The following is a 22,875-nucleotide window of genomic DNA, read 5'->3' on the forward strand; positions in this document are numbered from 1 at the left end:
AATATTATACTGGACTAAAATTTTGTAACTCAAGTTGCTTTCATCAGTCATCTGATTGATGGTGGTGTGTCATACCTCGTCGTCTGACAAAGTCAAAGTGGAGGATTTTGCGCAAGTAGAGAACTACAAAATTCCAGTTGTTGCCTAAATTTCTATCTAAATCTAAATTTAATTATTGCACTGTGTTTGGTCTGATTGGATCAGATTATGTCACATGTATAATCTGAAACTGAATTAAAATGACAAGTTTGCATCTGATGTCACTGTCAATTAAACTCCCTACGACCCTTGATTGGTTAGCACGTAAAAGGAAGGTTGATTCATCTGGAGCTTTCATTAGGGAAAAGGAATCACAGAAACTGTTGAAAAATTACAGTACTTTTGCAAGGCAAAAAGAAAGTTTTCCAGGTATTGTTGACATGATGCCTTCAGGAAAGAAAGTTTCCTATTACCATGATTACTATCACCTAACTTTTCAGATGGTTTGTATGTTTAAAGGTGCAACATCAACATAAGACATGCTGTAATTACCGCTGTGTTCAGAAATTTTGATCATCACAACAACTCGTAAACAAATCTTGAGTTTGACGTCAGACGCAAACTAGTATTTTTATCTTCGATCATAGCAAAAATGCAATTGCTCTTTGTCTGTTTTCTCACAGAAATTTCCCCACATGAGCTAGTAACCAGGCTAAACATCACTCTGTATGGGTTTGAGTACCACTGCTTCAATCGCTCATCACTGTACAACAGCATACAAAAAGCATTTGGATTGGACCCAACACTCATCCCAGAATCAAGCTCATTCACAAGTAGTGGCAGTGGTGGTGGTATTGTAGGAAGCGCTAGTGGGAGTGGTCTGACTGGAGCGGATAAATGCAGTGTTACAAAGTAAGATGCACACCAGAATATCATCCCATGGTGCATTGGTGAAATTTTGTAAATCACATGTGGATTATTGCTATATTTGCATATTAGGATGGTCATTGATCATGGAATATCAACAAAGTCATTTGTGACATGATCAAGGGGAATGAGTCGGATGTCGCTATTATTGTTTTTGTGATATTGGCAAAAATAATGTACAAATTCTTTTGTTTTATATTGTTTTTAGCCATTAATAAATTGCTCATAACTCAGTAACCAGATGTCTGCATTCGTAAACTGCCAGAAAATTATGTAAAAAACTTCTAATTGAAAATTGCCGACATGTGACTCATTCCGCTTGATCATGTCACATTTATGCATATTGTAGTTTTCAACTTACAAAACCAAATTTTTCAACTCCAGATTGATATGTCGGCCATGATGTATGAAACTGTCAGGTCAGTGTCAAAATATTTTGGTTTTGTAAGATGAAAAATATAATTAATATAATTATTTACAAATCTGATGAATCTCTTCACCAATTAGGCATATTGCAAGCTCATTATCTCAAAACACAGTCAAAGCAATTGTCTTAATTCTTTTCAAAATGACATAATATGTCATTTTGATATTTTATAGGAGATTTGTTTAAGGCATGATGGGAAGGAAAGATTAGGCTATTCCTGTTGAAATCCATACACCCACTGTGGAAGGCATGACCTTAATCTCCTACACATGGAATGCAGATTTCAAATGGAGCCACTCATTTAGGTTACCACATTTGAAATTCACACTCCCTGTGTAGAAGATTAAGGTCATGTCTTCCATAGAGGGTGTATGGATTTCAACTGGAATAGCCCATTTGTAGTTCAAAACCACTTCATATATTATTTTTCCAAATATATACGGTAATTCTTGTTATTCCAGGGAACCAAGTTTTGGCATTGCAGGATCACAACCCGCAAGCACCACCGGTACAGGGACATCGACGGGAGGCCCCGGAACAACCGGGACTGGCAGTAGCAGAGGTGGCAGCAGTGGCACAGGAACTGGTACAACTGGCACGGCTGGTAGTGGCACCAGTCAGATGAGTGGCAATAAGGAGAGTGGGTTTAGTTGGAGAGACTTTTTCAGCGTGATCAAAGTGGAAATATATAGTGTAAGTATTGGGTCAATGTGCGTAGGTTTGCGCGCTGTAAAACAAGTAAAACAGGTAAGATTCATTTTAGGCTATTCTTAGGCCGTCAAGGGTTTATTATAATCTGGACAAGGCTGACATCACTCACATAATATGTGATGGATGCTAAAAGTACACCAAATTTAAGGAACCTTACATTTTACTTAAAATATTATATCTCACATGATGTAATACCCCCACCCAGGAAAGAGGTGTTTTTTTGGAAACCACCTAGCACATATAGTTTTTGTCTTGATTATGAATGTGCCCATGCATTGTATACAACCATGGCCACATAGAAACCTTCTCCGACTACTATATATGTGACCATCCAGCACAACTGAGCCCTGAAGTCGCCAAGTTGTGGTGGATGGTCACATATACACTGGCTACCTTTATCTCATATAATGTTATTTGTATTCCTCCCCTCGCAGGGAAGAGTTGTATTTGGAAACCACCTAACGCCAACGGTTCTTATCATCAGTATGGAAGATGCCCATGCAGTGTACACAACCTTGGCAACACAGACACCCTATGACTGTTATACCCATGAGGTCAAATGTGATGGAGAGGGGTTAAAGGTCATGTTTGCACCAAGTCCAAAATATGAAGGAGTTGTTGATGAGTAAGTGTAGGAAATACTGTAAAAGTGGAAATTTTTGCGGTACATTAATTTTCACACTCAATGCAGCTGCCACAAAAAATAAAAACATGCGAATATGTTCTTTTTATGTATAGGTCTATGTAAGAAGACTCAAAATTGCGAATTTTAAAACAAGTGAAATGGTTAAAAATCGGCGAAACATGAAACATTACACATGCAAAAATAACCACTTTTACAGTACACCTGCCTACCTAGAATATTTGGTTTTATAGTACTAGCATGTTTATCAAAAGTCATGTTATAGTATTTTTAGTCTCAGCAAGTTCATGATGTCAAGCGTATTTCATAGGACGCATCTTCAAAATCGTGAGCATTCACACATGCCAATATTTAAAGACGATGCATTGCATGGATCTTTATCAAACTTAAAGCAAGCTCACCAATCCAAACAATTTCATGATGCTTTTACAGGGTGTATCAAAATGATTGGTACCGGGCTATGTGACATCTTCAAAAATATATTAAAAATATAAAATTGCTAATTAATATAGTTTTTGTACTATAAATAGAAAGGGGCATATGTTAACTTATTGATCTATTAATCTGAAGTTGATAGGTTCGTGCATCTGGGAGCTATTGTCATTTAAACGAAGATCGACGTAATCGTGGTTTGACTTACACAACACAAGATGAATAGGTTCACTGCTTGAACCATTTATTGCATACATACTCTTCATTATCTCACCTCAGTATACATAACATAAAATTGCTTTACACGTGCTTTTAGAAAGATAGTTCCTGAAGTCCCTGCCTTACGACTCTGGCAGTGAGGTGAAGCCCTATCTTGAAATAACTTAACAACTGGGATGGGTCCATTCTGTAACTGCCCATATCAAATTTTGAAGCATTGCAAGTTATAGCATGTTTGCATGGGATACGCCTTGCTCTTAGAAACTGTCTCCTAAATCTTATCTGCACTTCTCCATAGCTTCGTGTCGACCAGTGATTCTTAACTATGAATGCACACAGAAGTGTGGAATACTGTGGAGCCATTCCAATAACTTTTACCAGGTCTAAACTAAACCTACACTGTCTACACTGTCTATAGCCATTCTGCCACACCATCTACTTAGTAATCTCAAAAATACGATTTAAATTAACGCCCTGGATGGTGTTGATACACAAACTTCTTTCACCCCACCTAAATTATTCAAGTCACTAATATTACTCTCAAGCAATACATATTGATTATTACATTAATATATATTATGAATGAAGAAATAGGCAAGGAACATATTAAACATTTCCATGATTTTCAACATATCATCCTCACAAGGTAAAATAGTGCTTTGAAAATGGTGCGCTACTGATCCAGCGTTACGATGAAAAGTGTAAAAACACCTACTTTCCTTTAGAATCATGTAACTTCTGAATAGAATGTGCTATCTTTATGATCTAAAATTCTTAGAGAAGATAAAACTACTATAATTACAAATATTTAAACAATTAACCCCAAACTGGCACAAAAAATAGTAAAAAAATTCGGCAAAAAATGAGAAGTCTTCGGTACCAATCATTTTGATACACCCTGTACATAGAGAAGGTGTAGAGGCGTTATGTAATTCAATATCGCAAGGTAGCTTGAGGTGGTGAATTTGAATCGCTACAGGCATGGTGTGCACTTGGGCTTTACTCCAGTTGCCACATCCACCTAAGCGTATAAGAGAGAGCTGTGATTGCAATCTATGTGTAAAGAGGTGGTGTTCTTAATTGGGCTCTAGTTGAAATGATGCTGATGTATCTGAGTGGCAGCAGGATAAATTGTTGAAGGGTGCTAGTGCCTGACTGTACGTGAAGTGCATGATTGCAAAATTACTGTACGACTTTAATAAAACAGCTCTTGTCATATACTATTTCTAGAAGTATACATCTGTATTTTGCATTTATTCAGTAATTTTATGTATTGATTTGCAGGCCTCCACGTTACATGGGTGAGGGTTTTGCCGTGTTACAAACCAATACGGTGTACATGCATTACTATCAAGACGAGGCAGGAGTCGCTCCCATGGGAACCGATGGCAATGCTGAAGATCTTCCACCGCCATACTGGGCATTAGATGTCACTTGTGGGAAAGGCACACATGTTAGTTATGGGCCATGGGCTGATAGGCAACGGTAAGAAATAATGGTGGCGTATTTATGAGAGTATTTGCAGGTGTACGTAGTGTGATATTAAAAATCATTGTTGCCAGGTTGACTGGTTCACGCTATCTGTTGGAACCTCAATCAAAATGATCACAACACAAAGTCAATGGGTTGATAACAGGTGTGCAAACCAAGTGTGAACCTGTAACTAAGGTATGACATATTCAATATGGCAACAAATAGATGACGATGTAGAAAATCTTTCATTCACTGCCGTACTGAGTACTAGATGGGTGTAAGGTACACATATGGCCACAGGCTGCTAAACAACAATGAGAAATAATGGTGGTGTATTTATGGGGATATAGATGGCAATGTAAAATATCAATCACTGCCATACTGGGTGCTAGATGTCACATGGGGGTATGGTACACATATATAGGTTATAGGCCGTGGGCTAATAATGTACATGTATGTATAGGATATATTCTACTACTTTCTGACCCTGTTTAGGTCCATACAAACCGTTGCTGAAATTTACAAGGAATTATTTAGGGCTTAGAATCGATCAGTCCCGTTGTTGCTATGCACCTCCCATTGGTTCATATAGCGCGTATAGTATACGCCGTATACGTATCGTGTCAACTCGCACTTATTGAACCGTGTTATATCATCACATATGACACGGCTAAGAACCAGTAAGATTGCAGCTAGGAACTTAAGAATGACCTACAATCCTACAAGTAGTCATAAACAAATTTTGGAATTGTACAAATGCAAGTGTGAGAACTGTGTCCGAACCACATTGATACGGAACACTTCTTACAATAAATGTATGTTTTTCTTTGTTCTTTTTGCTTACATATGACAGAGATGCATTACATAGGTTCTTCTTCCCACAAGAGTACAAGACACATGACATCTCCCCCAAACCATTACCAGGAGACAAGAGGCAGTTCTCAAGTCTCAATTTCAGACTCAACATCTTAGCTGTAGCTACCATCGATATTCTCGTCACTCAAAACAAGGTAAATTATGAGAAATAGTTTTTATTATGATAAGGAGCTAATTTTTTTCAAATATTTTATTTTCAATTTGTTTTTTTCAAATATTTGGTTCAAAAATATTTTTGGGGATATAATTTGCATATTTGTTATTATGAAAATGAGGTTATTTGCATATTTTTTTTATTTATAGTGGTCAAAGTGTTAGTGTTAAGAACCACGCAAGTCAAGAACCATGAAACTTGTATTGCTAGTGACAAGTTGTATTAAGTTACACTTGTTTTTACCTTGTAAAGGGATATGAAGAGATGCAAAACCGATATATCAATTTTTCTCAATTTGGGATAGGCAAATGTAACTCGTAAAATATAAAGAAGATAATAATGATTTTTTTAATAAAATAGGGCTTTGAGTCAATTTAAATTTAAAGCTATTATACATTCCAGCTATGGTGACACCTAGTGACGTCACACTGGACAAATTCCATTCACAGTGAGAGGAGGTTCGTGGGTGCTAATGCAATGGAGCATATAAATCTGAAATCAATACAGCATTAATATGCTTAGAATATTGCTCTCCTACCTCTATGAAAGTGACAGAGGTGTCATCAAAGTTGGAATAGATAATAGTAGATGTTAGTGGCCTTGAATCAAAAAGTTTGAAAATTGGGTTTATTGACTTTTAGATCTGAAATCTTCCAGGGGCGTGTCTGGGCCACTGAGCCAAGGGGCAAAATTTCCAAGTTGTCTTGCTGACTCGTTACTTAAACGACTTTACCGGGACAATTTTAACGTTGTAATTTTAACACTAAAATGGGTCCAAATTGGGACAATTGTGGCCTAAAACCAGGGCAAATGAAGATTAACATTGCAACTTTGGGTAAATTTTGTCCCAGTATTTCGAGCCAGGAGAGGCAACTTGCTGCCTCTTGCCGCCCCGTCTCAGTATGCCTATGAACTCTTCAATATTAAGAATCTTTTGCAGTGATATCGCTATGTTGTTGATGCAATACTTGAATAAAATAAAATATAACTCCAGAAATGAGTAATAATTAGAAAGGCATTTAAAAATAGTCAATGCAAATGCCTATACTATACCACTCAAACTGGGTGTAATAATTGTTTTGTTTTATCGTAGGAAACACAAGCAGTCCATATAGATATAGGTGCTGGATCCTATATTGAAGTAAGCACACCACTTCTTGTTGGCCCAGATGGCTTCCAGAGTATAGTCACAGGACAGCTGCTGCATGTGGAGTCATCAACGAGTATGGAGTATAGGTCCTTTGTGGAAAGTGAGACGTTACAGTTTGAGATTATAGTGCATTATCCAAGGCGTTGGAATCATCATCAAAACTGGGAGGTGAAACTGACATTCAGTAAAGCCGTATGGTACCTCATATTTGGACACAAGTTTTTCATATCTGGTAAGTACATGTGTAATCCCTATTTAGAGAATAAACAAAAGGAATTTTGCTTTTACTCTCCTCTACTGTGTGTCCACTACGATAAAAATATTGGACCTGCCTGTCATCTATTACATGGTAGAGGATAGCAAAGAAAAATTCCAATCATTTATTCTCATTCTTAGTCAGTTAAATATTATTTTAATAACAAAACACTGTATTATTTAGCAACAATTAAGTTATCGTAAGCTTCGACAAGTGTCTTCTGTGACGACACAAATGCTTTCTTCTATAGTATGATAGACGGCATGCAGAAACCAATGAAATTCAGCGCTAACAAAGCTAAACCATAGCCACTGACTATGAATTATATCAGATCTGATATCTTCATTTATCTGTCAAAAGGTCTTCAGGAGCTGTATACTTTAGTCCTGTACAAATTGCATGTCAACATTCTTAAAGGAGTAATGTGGCAATATTTGACTCTTTTCTTCAGATCTGATGTCTGATTGGTCCAGCAAATGTCGTCAGGAGCTGTACACTTTTGTCCCATACACAATGCACATTAACATAATTCTGAAGGAGTTTGAGCTGATCATGCCTGCCAATGAGTATAACTGGATTGACTGTTCTTCACAGCATCAACAAAATGGTAAGATGTCATTGTACATGAAATGGGAAAGTTTTTTTCGTGTGTGTCATTGTAAATGAAACAATGCTGATTTACTCATTCTTAAACAGTTGTTGTTTTAGCAATGAATGTCACTATATCTTGCCAGTGTTATATGAGACAGTAGAGCACACCTGGATGCATATTGAACTGTGTAGTTGTGTGTATCATTTGCATTGCGTGTAAGATGGTATGCGCATAGCGATCTCCCACGTCTGAGCGGTGTAATATTTTGTGTCCGCGTGTGAAGAACTCATTCCCCAGTTTTGTGCATTGGAGCGACTTGTTGAACTTGATAATAATGGCCGTCAAAAATGGAAGTAAATTACATGTAAACATGATTTGTTTAAGAATGAGAAAAAAATGTATTGTTTTTTTGAGACCCAGCAGTGTCTCTATCTCCTGATATAACAAAGGAAATAGCATTAGTTTTGCATGGAACAACTTGATGTGTTGCCTTGCTGTTCCACTTAAATTAATGCTATAATGTGAGACTGAATAAATAAGGCTAGTTTGCATATGACGGCATTGTCAATCAAACTTCCCATGACCCTTGATTGGTTAGTAGTGCGTAAAAAGAAGGTTGATTCATCTGGTGCCTTCATAGAAGAAAAGGAACGGCAGAAAATGATAACAAATGCGGTATTTTTACGAGGCAAAAAGCAACTTTTATGGGCATTGTTGACATACTGCCTTCAGGAAAGAAAGTTTTTTTACTAAGACTAAGACTAACTTTTCAGACGGTTGTCAGATTGTCTGTATTTCTTAAATTTCTCTGTATCCTTTTGTACAGTAAAACTTTATTCATGAATTTCAAAATAGGGCAAGCAAACAACTTTGTTTTTTACATATTGCTAGCTGAGTATCCATTTGCTGGAACAGTAAAATTAAATAAATACAGTTTCACAAGTAAATATAACATTTTATAAATTTTTCATTTCCATTTCAGTATTTGTGGCTTTTGTGGGTCATGAATTGGATCTCTCCATAGTTCTGCCATTTTCTGACTACCTACCAGAGACGGTCCCTGTCAGGGTACTACTTAAGGTAAGCTTATATTCTTAATGTATCCTATCCTACCGTGGACTTGCTCTAGTCATGAGGTTTGCTAAGCTGAAAATAAGGTTTGTTTATCTAGATAAAGGTTTGCTAGTCTGAAAATAAAGTTTGCTAGTCCAAAATATAAAAAGAGGTCACTAGTCCAAAAGTAATGGTTAGGGTTAGTGTACTAGCAAATTTTCAGACTAGAGGACTAGCAAACCTTACACCTAGCAAACCTTAGGACTATTATAGTGAACCAGAATACTAGCGGACCTTAGGACAAGTGTACCAGAGGACTAACAAACCTGAGGACTAGCGAACCTGAGGACTAGCGAATCTTAGGACTAGTGAATCTTAGGACTAGAGAATCTGGGACTAAGGAACCTTTTGACTAGCAAACCTAAGGACTAGTGAACCTTGGTATTACCGAACCGTATGAGTGGGGAATCTTATGACTTAAGAACCTTAGGACTAGCGAACCTTAGGATTATAGTGAACTTTAGGACAAGCAAACCTGAGGACTAGCGAAATCAAGTTTGATTTAATTGTCCAGTTGTAATCCATACAAAACTTGGGGAGTTGATCCTGGCTGTGATGGTTATTCTATATGTAGGTTGATTATGGTGCTGTGAGCTGCATCACAGAATGATACTAAATGAGTTGTATGTTGTCTAACAGAATTATGTATAGTCTATTTATCTACCTTGAGTCACCGGCACCAGCTTTGAAGTTCAGCGTGTTCTGCGTTAGCTATAGCGTTACTTGGTGCGTATGCATACTTTTATGTGTGCGATCAACGTGCTGCATATGTACACGCATGAAACCACGCTACAGTTTGTCCACTCTGAAGTACAAAGTGACAACGCTCGCGTATACAGTGCGCAAACAGTGTGCAGTGCTGCGTCTCTGCTGAGGTGTGCATGCCTTCAAAGTCGGCACAATGTGTGTGTCCGCATCGGTACTTTGTACTTCAGAGTAGACTGACTGTAACCCAACTGTAACCCGACTGTAACCTGAACTTCAAAGTTAGTGCCAGGTACTTGAGGTAGATATATAGACTATAATGTGCATTGTGCCATATAAATCCAGAGATTTTTCTTTTCTGTGTTTGATTGCAGGCTGATAGCATTAATGGGCTGATACACCTTCCTGAGTGCTACTCAGCAAGGAGTTGCTTAGAAGGGTTAGATAGGTCTGCTAAAGCATCAAGTAAATGGACAGAGGATAAGGCGCTCTTAGGCTTGAGCAAACCAGGATGGCAGAAAGCTACCACAGGGTAAGTAAAGGCTGGGTGTATACAGGGAACACAACTTCTAAGTTCCCCCTAATACTTTTTTAAATAAGTCGAAAAATATTTTAAGAAATGTAAAAATGTAAAAAGATATATATAGCCCTGTTTGTTTTACCTCTGTGGGCCAATTTATATCGTCACACATCATTGCGTTCAGTCACAATGGCTAATTATGTAAGAAAAGAGAGCGTTTTAAAAGTTGCACCTGAGCTCATAGCACAAGTTCTAAGTTCCCCCTAAATACTCTTTCAAATAAATCGAAAAATATTTGACGAAATGCAAACTTGTAAAAAGACATGTGTAGCCTTATTTGTTTTACACCTATGGAACAAATTATAGCGTCACACGTCATTGCGTTCAATCACAATGGTTCATTATGTAAAAAAAAGACCGTTTTAAACTGTGTTAAAAGTTGCATCTAAGTCCATAGGAGTCAACTCTCAAACAATTCAGCAGGCAAGGCCTATTCATGTGTTTGTTCAACAACTTTTCCCGTACCTTTGTACAGGCGCCAATCGTTGTTAATCCGTGATGAATCCACAATTTGCCAGTAGCGTATACGCGAACACAAGTTAATGGAAGCGTGTGTACGCGAACCGCGTCAGAAATTTGCCATACCTGGAACTTGTGTGCGCAACATGTTGTTGTTTTCATTATTTTGGGGGAAGCGGATAAATACTGCTCTGTAGTTCTTTTGCTGCTATCAACAGGAAAGCATCGACCTTCTTGTGTTTAGTGGCAATGACTAAACTGGTCATTCCTCATGAAATAATCGTGTGAATTGGACGATATTTAGCTTGTTTTCGTTGCTAAAGCTAAAGCTTCCCTCGCGAAATAAACCACGCAGACGACGCAGACCCATCGCTGTTAATCAGTGATGAACAACGGTGAAACATGATTGAATCCCTAATTACAGAACACCTGACTGCTATGGGCTCAGGTGCAACTTTTAAAACGGCCTCTTTTCATACATAATTAACCATTGTGACTGAACGCAATGATGTATGACGCTAGAAATTGGTCCACAGGGGTAAAACAAATAGGGCTATACATATCTTTTTACATTTTTACATTATTAACAGTATTAGGGGGAACTTAGAAGTTGTGTTACCTGTATATGTGTTATCAGGGTATATACCTTCTTGAGTGCTACTCAGCAAAGAGTTGCTTAGAAGGGTTAGACTTGGGTGTTAAAGAATCAAGTAAATCATGGACTGAAGATAGAGCACGCACTATTAGGTTTAAGCAAGCCAAATTGTGTCACATAAATACAAGTTATCAGGGTATGTACCTTCGATCCTGAGTGCTTCTCCATCAGAAGATGTTTAGAAGGGCTAGACTAGTCTGCTAAAGCATCTAGTAAGTGGACTGAAGATAAATACTATTTATAGGCTTATAAGCAAGAGTGATTAATTTGTGTTCCTTCCCTCTCCTCTAATATTTGAAATTCAGAGATGGGTGGACAGAATGTGCAGGGGCGCCCTACGTGGTGGTAAGCGTTACATACACCTATCATCCTGTCCCACTGGACGAAGACGTCCCGACTGTCCTGGTCAAGAAGACATCAACAGGTACCGGTACGAGTCACACCTTCCTGGGTCCAAAGAGTTCATATGGCGGATGGATGAAGTCATCTGGGTTACCCATACCATCAGAATTGACACCAGATATGTTGAATGTTGAAGTGGATGTTGGACCTGCGGTCATCATGGCTTACGGGACGGTGGTCAAGTGTGTTCTGGCACTTAAGGTAGGGTGTAGGATCATGGTGATAGATGTAATTGTAGGAGAGGGTACATGATGTCCTGGGTTCAATTCCGGGTGTGTTGACTTGCTGGTTTATTGTCCTGGAAAAAGTTGGGAATTTAGTTGCATCACCTATAAATTGCATTTAGTCTCTCCCCCATGGTGCATTTAGAATTGAGAGAACTGTGTCCTTTGGAAGAATATTAAAGCCATCAGGCTTGGGTCTGATGTAGCTGTATATCATAGACCATTTTAAATCAAAGTATTCCGAAGACAGCTGCCGTTTGTTTATGGATGATCCAGTTTATTAAACTCTAACACAAAAGCAACTATTTAGCCTGAACACAAATCTGCATGAGAGACATGATCAAGAGTATAGGGTGTGTGTTGTGTAAGAGAATGATGTTTACTGCCGTGAAGTAATTTTGTTGTCTTGATGTTGATCTTGATGTGGTTTCTGCACAAAACGCCCCGGAAGCGGCTGTTGACGTGCAGGTTCCGCACCATGCATTGCTAATTTCTGGTGCTGGTGTCGTCTTGCAGCTTGGTTTTGAAGCTCTGCACAGTAGCTGCTGTCTTTACGTCCGGGGGGAGCGCATTCCATTGGGGGATGGTGCATGGATAAAGTGATTTCCTGTAGCAGTCTTCATTTGATTGGGGAATATTGTAGTTGAGATTATGAGATGAATGGGTGCGTATGTTGCCAGAAGGGAATTTGCTGACCTGGAGATGACTAATATTACTTGGGATGAGTCCGTGTGTTTCCTTAAAAATGGTAATGAGTTTATCATGAGTCCTGCGGGTTTCTAGGGTGTCCCACCCAAGTTCTTGAAGCATTGTAGTAACACTGCTCGTGCATCCGTAGTCACTTTTCACGAACCTTGCGGCACGCCTTTGAGTACTGAAAAATGACGAACATTTGTACTTTTCTTTCTTTTGCATATTGCGAGGTCTTCATAATGTTACTCGTTAGGAAAATATTTTTCCTGTTGACCCCATGATGACATTGTCTAAATAAGCTGTATTCCCAGCCCCCCAACTCAACACAAAAGTTGACAACCATGAGAGCTCCCAAATTGCGCGGAAAAGGGGTAATTTTTTTTACCAGTAGCAAGGACTGTGAAATTGGTAAAATAGGGGGTATTTAATTTGCACTGTCCTTGAAAATTGACAGTGAAATCAGCAAAATAGGGGTATTTAATTTGCACTGTCAGCGAAATTTGGATAAAAGGGGTACTTAAGAAAATCCAGAAATTTTATGTTTGAAATTCTAATCATTAAAAAGGGGTGTTTGAAATTCTGGTCATTGATAACCACAAAAAAGGGGTTGTTTTTGGCAAATTTTGTCCTCGATTTTGTATGAAAAAACGGGGGTAAATTTGATGAAAAATCATTGCAAAGGGGGCCTTTGAAAGATTTGGTAACTCTCATGGTTGTCAACTTTTGTGTTGAGTTGGGGGCCTGGGCTGTATTCTCAATCAAAAGGGTACCATGATGCATTTTCTTGTCCACTATTTTGAACCCCTAGTATGCTAAATAATTACCACTTTCTGCACCTAGTTTTCTGAACTTTTCCAATCTTTATTTGAAATAGTTAATTAATTTCAATCGGGTAACAGAGATTAACTGAATGCAAATCCACTTTTTTCGTGGGAAGTCATTAGTAGCATTAATTGCTACTGGGTATCGATCTACTGATGCAGTAAAATTGAAATAAATGAATTAAAAGCAAAAAATATCTGGAGCAAATTGCACTTTTAAGTTATATTTCATGAGGGCAGAGATGGGATCATCATCAGTTCAAATCTAAATTTTGAATTATGGAACCCTGATGGGTTTTGAATATGATGTGTTACAAAATAATTTTATCATTGACAGGAGAACTACCTTGGTATCCATGACAGAACGACAGACTTTTTTGACGCACCATTGTCATTACCTCATGACTTTGAGGAGGGCCAGAAAGAGTACCTACTTAACGCCATGTCACTACGCCCTCTACAGGTAACAGCATCACTCAATGTTGAAGGCCTTAAAGCTTATCTGCCTATGGTGAGTACACAGTGTAATGCTTTAAAACTCAATTTATACATTATTCTTATTTACTTATACTGGGCTAGTCCAGTTGAAATCTATATTCGCCGTGAAGACATGACCTTTAAATCTTCTAAGAAGTGCATCATTAGACTTCAAAGGGGGGTAGGAAGTTGGGGTCGGGTAAAAAATTTTTTACACCAGCTAAGGCGGCAAAGTTTTTTTTTTATGCATTTATACACTGTCAGTTAGGTGGGGAAAGTTTCTTTTTTTTAGTGTTGGTGGGAAAAGTTTTTTTGCTCATGTAGTGGGTGAAGTTGTTTTTTTCAAAAACTTCCTACCCCACCTGAACATCTAATGGTGCATCCATAAACAAGAATTATGTTCATTTACTTTACTGTGACAGAATAAAATGGTAGAATTTCTTCTCACCACCATACACTGCTTAGCATGTGCAGGTATGTGTGACGTCTAGGGGTTCAGAAGTCACGTAAAGCCATTGGTCCCATGTAAGAGTCAAACCCTGTGCACATAAAGTGTCAGAGCTATTCGAAAAGAAAAGGGGGACCATCTCTGCAATCAATCCTAGGTTCCAGGATTGTGAAGAAGAAGAAGGGAGTGTGAATTTCAAATGGGGTTAAGGTACAGGACAAACTCAGACCGACACACCATAACTTCATGATTTTTCATTTCAGTATTGTGGTGATGCAGAAACCGGCTGCCCTATTGCTATGCTAGAACAATTGTGTTTTGAACTAAACAAAGGCTACAAAGAGACCACATTGCAACTGCTGCTGTCTCCTGTTACTATATTGGTATCTGATGCTTTAAAGGTAAGAGGGGGTGCATTTGTTTGTGTGTGGGGGTGTGTAGGTGGTTGCCATTAAACGATCGAGGACACATACTCGATTTTTACTTTCAAATCGTGGACCATTCTGCAGTGGGAAACCTTCCACAGTTCAAGGATGTCTGCAAATGACCGCAGTTGTATGTGTAATGTATTTGCGAAATATGTCCTCTACAGTTTGTCCACTCTGAAGTACAAAGTGAAAACGCGCGCGTATACAGCGCGTTAACAGTGCCTAGTGCTGCATCTCTGCTGCAGGTATGCGTGTCTTCAAAGTCGGCACAATGTGCGCGTCTGCGTCAGTACTTTGTACTTCAGAGTAGACAGACTGTATCATACATGAGATATAATGTCCGGTAGTTGCTAGGTAAATAAAATTCCATACACACAAAACTTGAAGTACACAAAAAAATGGCAGAAAACGTCCTTGGTGTGTTAATTGAGTACGGATTCAGACGGCATAGTCCTAAATGGCGCCCATGTTTGGAGGCGATTACACATGGGTGTGTGTGTGTGTGGGGGGGGGGGGGGTACAGATGGGCGAGTATTCATACTATTTGAGAGCAGCAGAGCAATTATTTTCAACTAAACGAGGGGATTATAAAGAGGCCACATTACAACTCCTGCTGTCTCCTGTTACTACATTGGTATCTGGGGTTTGCAAGTATAGTTAAAATCATCAATGAAGCTTCTTCAAATATCACTGCGCAGCTGAAAGCTGCATTGATTGTTGGATGCAGTCTGGTCTGACCCAGGGAAGCATGTATAGGAAGTGGAGGGCAAACTATCTACAGATTTGGAGGGTCTGTGTTTTGGGTTGGTAAGAAATGGCATCGTCTGTGTTATCCACAGACCCTGTAGCTGGTGAGGGCCTCCATTTTTGTAGTTATGGCTTCATCTATTGGGCTATTCCAGTATAAATCCATACACGACCTGTGGAAGACATGATCTTAATATTTCTCAAAGGGAGTGTGAATATCAAATGGAGCTACCTGCATGGGTGACTTCATTTGAAATCTACACCCCTCTGTGGGAGATTAAAGTCATGTCTTCCATATAGGGGTGTATGGTTTTTAAGTGGAATAGCCCATTATAGTGAGAATCCCATCCCATGTGGCTCACCCTAATCTTGCTCTCATTATACCAACAGAGACCACCTGAAGAATCCCATCTGAATGCAGGCCATTTAGGACTGTCTGGTCTACAACTTAGGGCTCATGCTATGTTCTCTGATGAAGGTCTACCAATAGACTCCTACACATTGGAGTATGCCTGGCTGATTGAGTTACAGGTTGGGGTTGTCAGTGGTAGACTGACTTTGCCACAGGTAAGTTCACCAATAGACTCCTACACATTAGAGTATGCCTGGCTGATTGAGTTACAGGTTGGGGTTGTCAGTGGTAGACTAACTTTGCCACAGGTAAGTTCACCAATAGGCTCCTACACATTGGAGTATGCCTGGCTGATTGAGCTACAGGTTGGAGTTGTCAGTGGTAGACTGACTTTGCCACAGGTAAGTTCACCAATAGACTCCTACACATTAGAGTATGCCTGGCTGATTGAGTTACAGGTTGGAGTTGTCAGTGGTAGACTGACTTTGCCACAGGTAAGTTCACCAATAGACTCCTACACATTAGAGTATGCCTGGCTGATTGAGTTACAGGTTGGGGTTGTCAGTGGTAGACTGACTTTGCCACAGGTAAGTTCACCAATAGACTCCTACACATTAGAGTATGCCTGGCTGATTGAGTTACAGGTTGGGGTTGTCAGTGGTAGACTGACTTTGCCACAGGTAAGTTCACCAATAGACTCCTACACATTAGAGTATGCCTGGCTGATTGAGTTACAGGTTGGGGTTGTCAGTGGTAGACTAACTTTGCCACAGGTAAGTTCACCAATAGACTCCTACACATTGGAGTATGCCTGGCTGATTGAGCTACAGGTTGGGGTTGTCAGTGGTAGACTGACTTTGCCACAGGTAAGTTATCATATTTTTCTGCACTCACAGTAAGTCCAGAAAAGGTGAGAATCAATGAAACATCTTTTCTGCTAAGTTATATTAAATTATGCTGATTTTGCTGCGATAAAATTGCATTCATAAAACCGGTTTAACCCGCCGAAGTCTGGGTCCTAGTCCAGAGACCTCAGTGCCCACTATACTGTGAAAATAGGCTTCGATGTTGACAGTGTGGATGTTCTACCAATGACCTATTCCTCAATAACACTTTTCATAGCTCTACACCTAGTCCTGCCTGTTGCGTTACATCAGCCCGGGTCGACCGTTACAATGGTGTGGCACTTGCTTCACAAAGAGGAATTTACAATGGAGTGCTCATCATAAAAAGAGTGAAATAAGGCTCTGAAGAGGACAGCGCTGGTGTTCTACTAATGAATAACTTCTCAGTGAGCATTTATCGGCTCGGGTAAACAAAAGGTTACTGCATTGAAGTTTTGGGGTACTTGCAAGTTGCAACAGTTTGCAGTGGGGACTGGAAGATTAAGGGACTGGTCTATTAATATGCTTTGAAGGGAGAGCATTATGACCACACCAATCTTCAATACTGAAAAGTGGAATTTTTTGTGTGATTAATTTTCCCACTTTGCCAATTTTGAACTGTTTCGATTGTTTTTAAATTCACAATTCTAAATTTCCTTACACTGACCTATACACTAAATGAATATATTCGCGCGTTGTAATTTTTGCGGTAGCAGCTTGTAACGTGAAAACCGTGAAAATAAATGCAGCGCGGACATTTTCACTCTTACAGTAGACTATGCCATAGTCTATTTTTGATGTTAATCATGATGAAAGCATTCAGTTGAACTCGAAATTATACTGGTATTAATTACATCAAAATACTAGTATAAAATTGTTATGAAAAAGTTTATTATAATTATATTAGAGACAGTAAAAGTAAAGTGTACATAGGCTTATATTATTGAATGCAACATATCATAATGTCATAATTGTATTGGCACTTCAATACTGAACAATTCTGATTTTAGAATCTGCCAGTTTATTAATCGCGAAATTCCATGTTAAAAATAGACTATGGACTTTCAATTTTAAACGGGATTTTGAACGGGCAAAGTCCCTAGCACTCACACTGTCAATCATACTTGTTTATCAATCAAATTTAACCGCAAGCAAATACAAGACGCGTTCATGCACTTATTGACGCGTTCATGCACTTATTGACGCGTTCATGCAATTACACAACACAAAGGCGGGGTAGGCCACATACTTATGTACCATGTAGTTATTAATGGTAATGACAGGTACCGGAGGATTTAAACCATAACGAGATCGGGCGACCAATCACAAGCCAGATCCATTTAAAGATGCATTACATCATGGCCAATTTTAGTAGGCCAGATTTCCGACAATCTCATCCATAGAAGCTCATAGACAGCCGTGTTAAGCATCTCTGACCGCAATCCAAAGTCAGTAGTCCACTTGGGAAGCTAACAAACAGAGGGAGTAGGGTGACTGAAAAGAACAGATGTGAAAATCTATCAATTGTGCACACATTAATTAAATCAGAGTTTTAAGCTTAAATACAATATCCAGATAAGTATGCACAATGGGCAAGTGGACTACGGGGTAGTCTACTCTTACAGAAGCCTTATCCCCATTATCGGATTTGGTGCAAGTTTTAAAAACGCAACAAGGACATCAACACTGTATAACTTGACTTCCTCCACTTAATTTTATTGATGTACAAAATTCACTCTACACAGTTTACTATAGACATTTCACTTTATATTGCAGGTGCTGTCACTCGTCAATTTCGTGCAACTCTTTGTTCATCTTGCTGTTGACCCCTTAGATGACTTGACTAACCCCTGCACATCAGATACATGTGTGCATATGTTGCCACAGACTTTATGTCGAGTCAAGGAACCATGCTATCCCAAGATATGTCCCACAGAAGACGACCTCAAGTACCGCATGGTGAGGGTTAGTGTCAAGATGGTGGAACTTTTGCTGGTGGAATCTGGTTGTGCTACAAGGATAGAGGTATGTGTGTTTTTGTTATTTTGCTATAATTTTGCAAAACTCTGCCCATAAACACATCACAAAAAAAGAATGTCTACCATTTCTTCAAAGAATGTTCATCCATTGCAGTGTTTAAAAATATATTTTTTTAATAAGGGTTTCTTTCGGTTGTGAAATATTACTGCATCTTTTGATAACTTTGAACATAAATTTAACCTCAAAGCATTGACCTAACATTGGTTAGGCCAAAAAAAACCCTGTTTCAGACACATTTGGTAAAAAACCTAAGTGCTATGCTTTATTTTAAAAGAAAATGAGCTATGTGGTACATAGAAAACAAACTAACCAACCAAAAAAAGAACAAAACAAACACTTTCTATCAGTCGTAAAATGTCTATATATTTATCAGGGCATAACTTGTTGATGAAGTATTTTGAGAACAGAATAAATCATAATTATATGGGTTTGTACATGCACTAAAAAATGACCTTTTTATTTTGTTTTAACTTTTTTAGGTTAATTTAATGCGTGTGGCAACTTGCAATCTACATAGTCAACTAGTAGATGACGGGGTCAGCATAGCCATTGAAAAGGTCAAAGTTCATCAGTATGTAGCGCACAAAACAGGGAAAGGAATCCGTTCTAGGAATGATGAGGAAGCTGTGATACCATGGTTGGAATGTGGTAGCATGTGCTTTGGACCTCTACATGTGGACTCAGCAAGTTTCTTGGATCGTAAAATAATGCAGAAAGCACAGGCCTTCTTTCTGAAGGTGCATGACCGGCGTAGCCAGAGGTAAATTTGCATTGCACTTTAGGCAAAAAACTAAAAAAACAAAAATCAATTTTCAAAATACAATGTGTTGAATGCCAACACATAACCTTGGATGCTGAATAAAAACATTAACTTACCAGGAGTGAGTTGGCATGGTTGGATTCACTTCCGTGTTACACGCATGCCGGCGTTTATCACACAGTGTAAGGCAGCTGTGATCATTTAAATGAAATTTCTAATCTACTTTAGTTCAGAATTCTTTTTAAACAAATCCATATTTGATGTTACATAGCTCGATTAGTGAAAGTTTGGTGCTAACCCTGCGGAAGAAAATAGTTCCCAAAATGCATGTGGTATATTTTGACTGATTCAAACTTTAAATCATGCAAATATTTTTTACACAATTATTTTGGATTCAAATTTGTTGGAAAATAATTTGAAAGTAAACAGAAAACAATATGGCTGGACATGTGGGATTGGTATACTGAGGAAAGATGTTTTTCATTTTGTGCATTTTTTTCTACCATTAAATTTATCTATGTTTGCTCCTTTGCTTACAGGCTGTGGTTCTTATGGCCTAATGCTGGTCCACTTCGGGAAGAACAGACAGAAATAAAATGTGGATGCCTTGGTGGCTGCTTGTTCTTCAGCTCAAAGAGTACCAACAGGCAATTCCTCAACCTGCAAGAAAGCCCCAATGGAAGAGCTACCGGGTTATCATCTATCCATGACACCGAAAACGACTATGGTAAAAGCATACTGCAAAAGGGGCAGTGGGTGTTTGCCGTGTGCGACCGATCACCGGCAGAATCACCATCAAAGGAATTCAAGTTTACGAATGCATTTGTCACAGCTCCCACTCAGATAGGTGAAGTCCAACCAGCCGAAGCTGAAGAGGTTGCTTCGCCAGATGAAGCGCCAAGCCCTGACGATCAGGTGCAAATGGATTCCAGCAGTACTCCATCAGTGCAGGATTCCCAGCTGATTGCTGCACAAGTTCACACAGAAAGCGCCAGCACGGTGGGAGCGAGCCTTGCGTCCGAACCGACCATAATTGATAGGAGAGGTTCTTCCATAACCGTAGGTTCAGTGCCAACTACAAGTAAATCTAGTCATGTTAGTCCGTGGGTTGGTAGCTGCCATAGCTTGCCAGTCGAGACAATGACACAATGGGGGTCATCAACGACGATGACGCACTCTCGTAACATGAGCGCAGATGCTGTGAAATACCCACAAGGTCGCATGTATTCTTCGGAAGCATCGTCAGTGCAAACTTCGCAACAGGCATCACTTGAAACAGAATTTGACACTCCAGATTCGATTCCCATTGTTGCATATCATGCCGATTCTCTTTCCTCAGGAAGCATAGCAGATAGCGAATACTTTTCTGCAGACGATGATGAGTTTTCCCCCGATGAAACCGTTCGAGTTAGCACAATAAAGCGATATTTTCCACCACAGCCTACTAACTCCCAGCAGACTCTTGGCTCACAGTCACCACAATCTCCAGTTTCAGTAGGCACAGTTGCAACAGGAGAAACATTATCGTCATTTTCATCGCAAACAGTTGATTCTCCCGACAAACCTCCGCCAAGCAAACCTCATATCAAATCATCTTCATCTCCATCTTACCTATCCGCCGCATCTTCAGAAGAAGCACTCACACGGATGCCCGAAACAAAACATCCTAACTTGTACCAAGAGACTGTTGCACGTTGCAACACAGCTCCATACCGTAACCTTGTCACACAGACATCTTGCGAAGCTTGGGTTACGCCAACACCAGTGCATCCGCCGTTTAATGCACAGGACTCACCGACAGCTGTCCTTAACAAAGGCAACATATCGCTACCCCAGTTCAGTGTGTTGCAAGCAGGACTTTGTCCACCAATGGTGAGTCTTCATGGTGCAGACACAATGAGATGGGAGACGGGGAGTGAGGGTAGTGATGTCATTCTGTCGGATAATGAGGAGGAGTTGAATGGAAGACCAAAGTCTTGGGATGAAGAGGTTTTGTTTGAGCAGGCTGCATTTGGCGGATCAAAATTTGGTGAGTTATTTAGTAAAAAGATTTGAAATTTAAGTTAATTTTTACATATGATTGATTGTATTGTTTATTTTCCTGACTTCTTTTCTTATTGTCTGTCTGTTTTGAAATTAAGGGATGGCCTAATATCTAGCCTTTTTTGTCTTTCGGTTATCTCCTTTAACTTTTTGTTTGCTTTTTGATGAGTTTGATTGTATAGAGTGCTTACACAGCCTACAACTTCCTGTTTTGATCCATGCCTTGGCAATTTTGCTGGAGGACAAACAAAGTACTGTTCACTGCACTGAGCAATGGGGAAAACTCAGGTTCATGACAAACTGGCCCTGAAAATGTCCACTTCATATTAATTTTTCACTTGAGGATTTGTTCAGAATTATTTCTTTATTTTGTCAGCAAAAATGTACAATTTTAATGATGAAATTTTGTTTTAGAGACAAGTTTTCCTGTCTCAGAGCATGACTTTGCATTGAAACAGTGCAGAAAACTTAGTTTGCTTGTCCTCCACCCAGTGCTGTACGGTGCAAAAACTGATTGAGGAGCCAATGGCTCCTAACATTATAAATTTAGGCGCCCAAATTTTGTGCCAACGTAAACTGAACAGCCACGTGTGTTGAATGTTCATAGCTGCTGTACTCTGATCTACACATTCCCATTGAACGCTACATACTTCATACGCAGCATGTACAGTGTAGGCCTCTATGTTTTCCAAGAAGTCCCCATTGAGACATCATGATAAATGCATATTCATAGCATACATTCGTACTCTTGAATGCTACATTACATACATGTTTTGTTTTTGGCGATTAAAAGCTCCAGCAGTTGGTCGCCATTGGCGCCAGGGATTGAATATTTAGTCGCCATCAGCAAAAATCTAGTCGCCAATGCGCCTAAAATGGTCGCACCGTACAGCACTGCCTCCACCACACTTGACTGATTTCACTTAGTTTGACCTATTGACCTACTGCGCAAGGGCCCTATTATATAAAAAATGTCTTGATCAAAACATCAATCAGAGGAAAAGAAGAAATCGTCTTTCTCTCTAAAAATTCTGCAAAAGATAAGAATTGTCGGAATTTGTCCATACAACTGGCTAACATGCTCAAGTCCTTGTGTCAGACGTTATTTTTATAAAGAACAATAGTTATAGAGTTTTTAACCACATCACTACACAATTTGTGCTCATCAGCTTGTTGGGCAACAGCAATCAAGCGTGGAGTTTGTT

General features: G+C 39.2%; 1 protein-coding gene across 1 annotated transcript in view; it reads left to right on the forward strand.

Moving 5' to 3' along the window:
• The window catches only part of LOC140142579 (bridge-like lipid transfer protein family member 1), a 110,253-nt gene that overhangs the window by 8,115 nt on the left and 79,263 nt on the right, over positions 1-22,875 (forward strand). The window contains exons 5-20 of the mRNA XM_072164575.1: positions 663-891; positions 1,795-2,026; positions 2,479-2,669; positions 4,623-4,823; positions 5,665-5,821; positions 6,935-7,223; positions 7,699-7,854; positions 8,822-8,919; positions 10,032-10,189; positions 11,657-11,954; positions 13,829-14,002; positions 14,680-14,817; positions 15,982-16,809; positions 18,604-18,852; positions 19,347-19,627; positions 20,167-21,656. Coding sequence (XP_072020676.1) covers positions 663-891; positions 1,795-2,026; positions 2,479-2,669; positions 4,623-4,823; positions 5,665-5,821; positions 6,935-7,223; positions 7,699-7,854; positions 8,822-8,919; positions 10,032-10,189; positions 11,657-11,954; positions 13,829-14,002; positions 14,680-14,817; positions 15,982-16,809; positions 18,604-18,852; positions 19,347-19,627; positions 20,167-21,656 — 5,169 coding nt within the window. The remainder of the gene's footprint in view (positions 1-662; positions 892-1,794; positions 2,027-2,478; positions 2,670-4,622; positions 4,824-5,664; positions 5,822-6,934; positions 7,224-7,698; positions 7,855-8,821; positions 8,920-10,031; positions 10,190-11,656; positions 11,955-13,828; positions 14,003-14,679; positions 14,818-15,981; positions 16,810-18,603; positions 18,853-19,346; positions 19,628-20,166; positions 21,657-22,875) is intronic.

This window comes from Amphiura filiformis, chromosome 2, assembly GCF_039555335.1.
Source record: "Amphiura filiformis chromosome 2, Afil_fr2py, whole genome shotgun sequence".
Taxonomy (NCBI): domain Eukaryota; kingdom Metazoa; phylum Echinodermata; class Ophiuroidea; order Amphilepidida; family Amphiuridae; genus Amphiura; species Amphiura filiformis.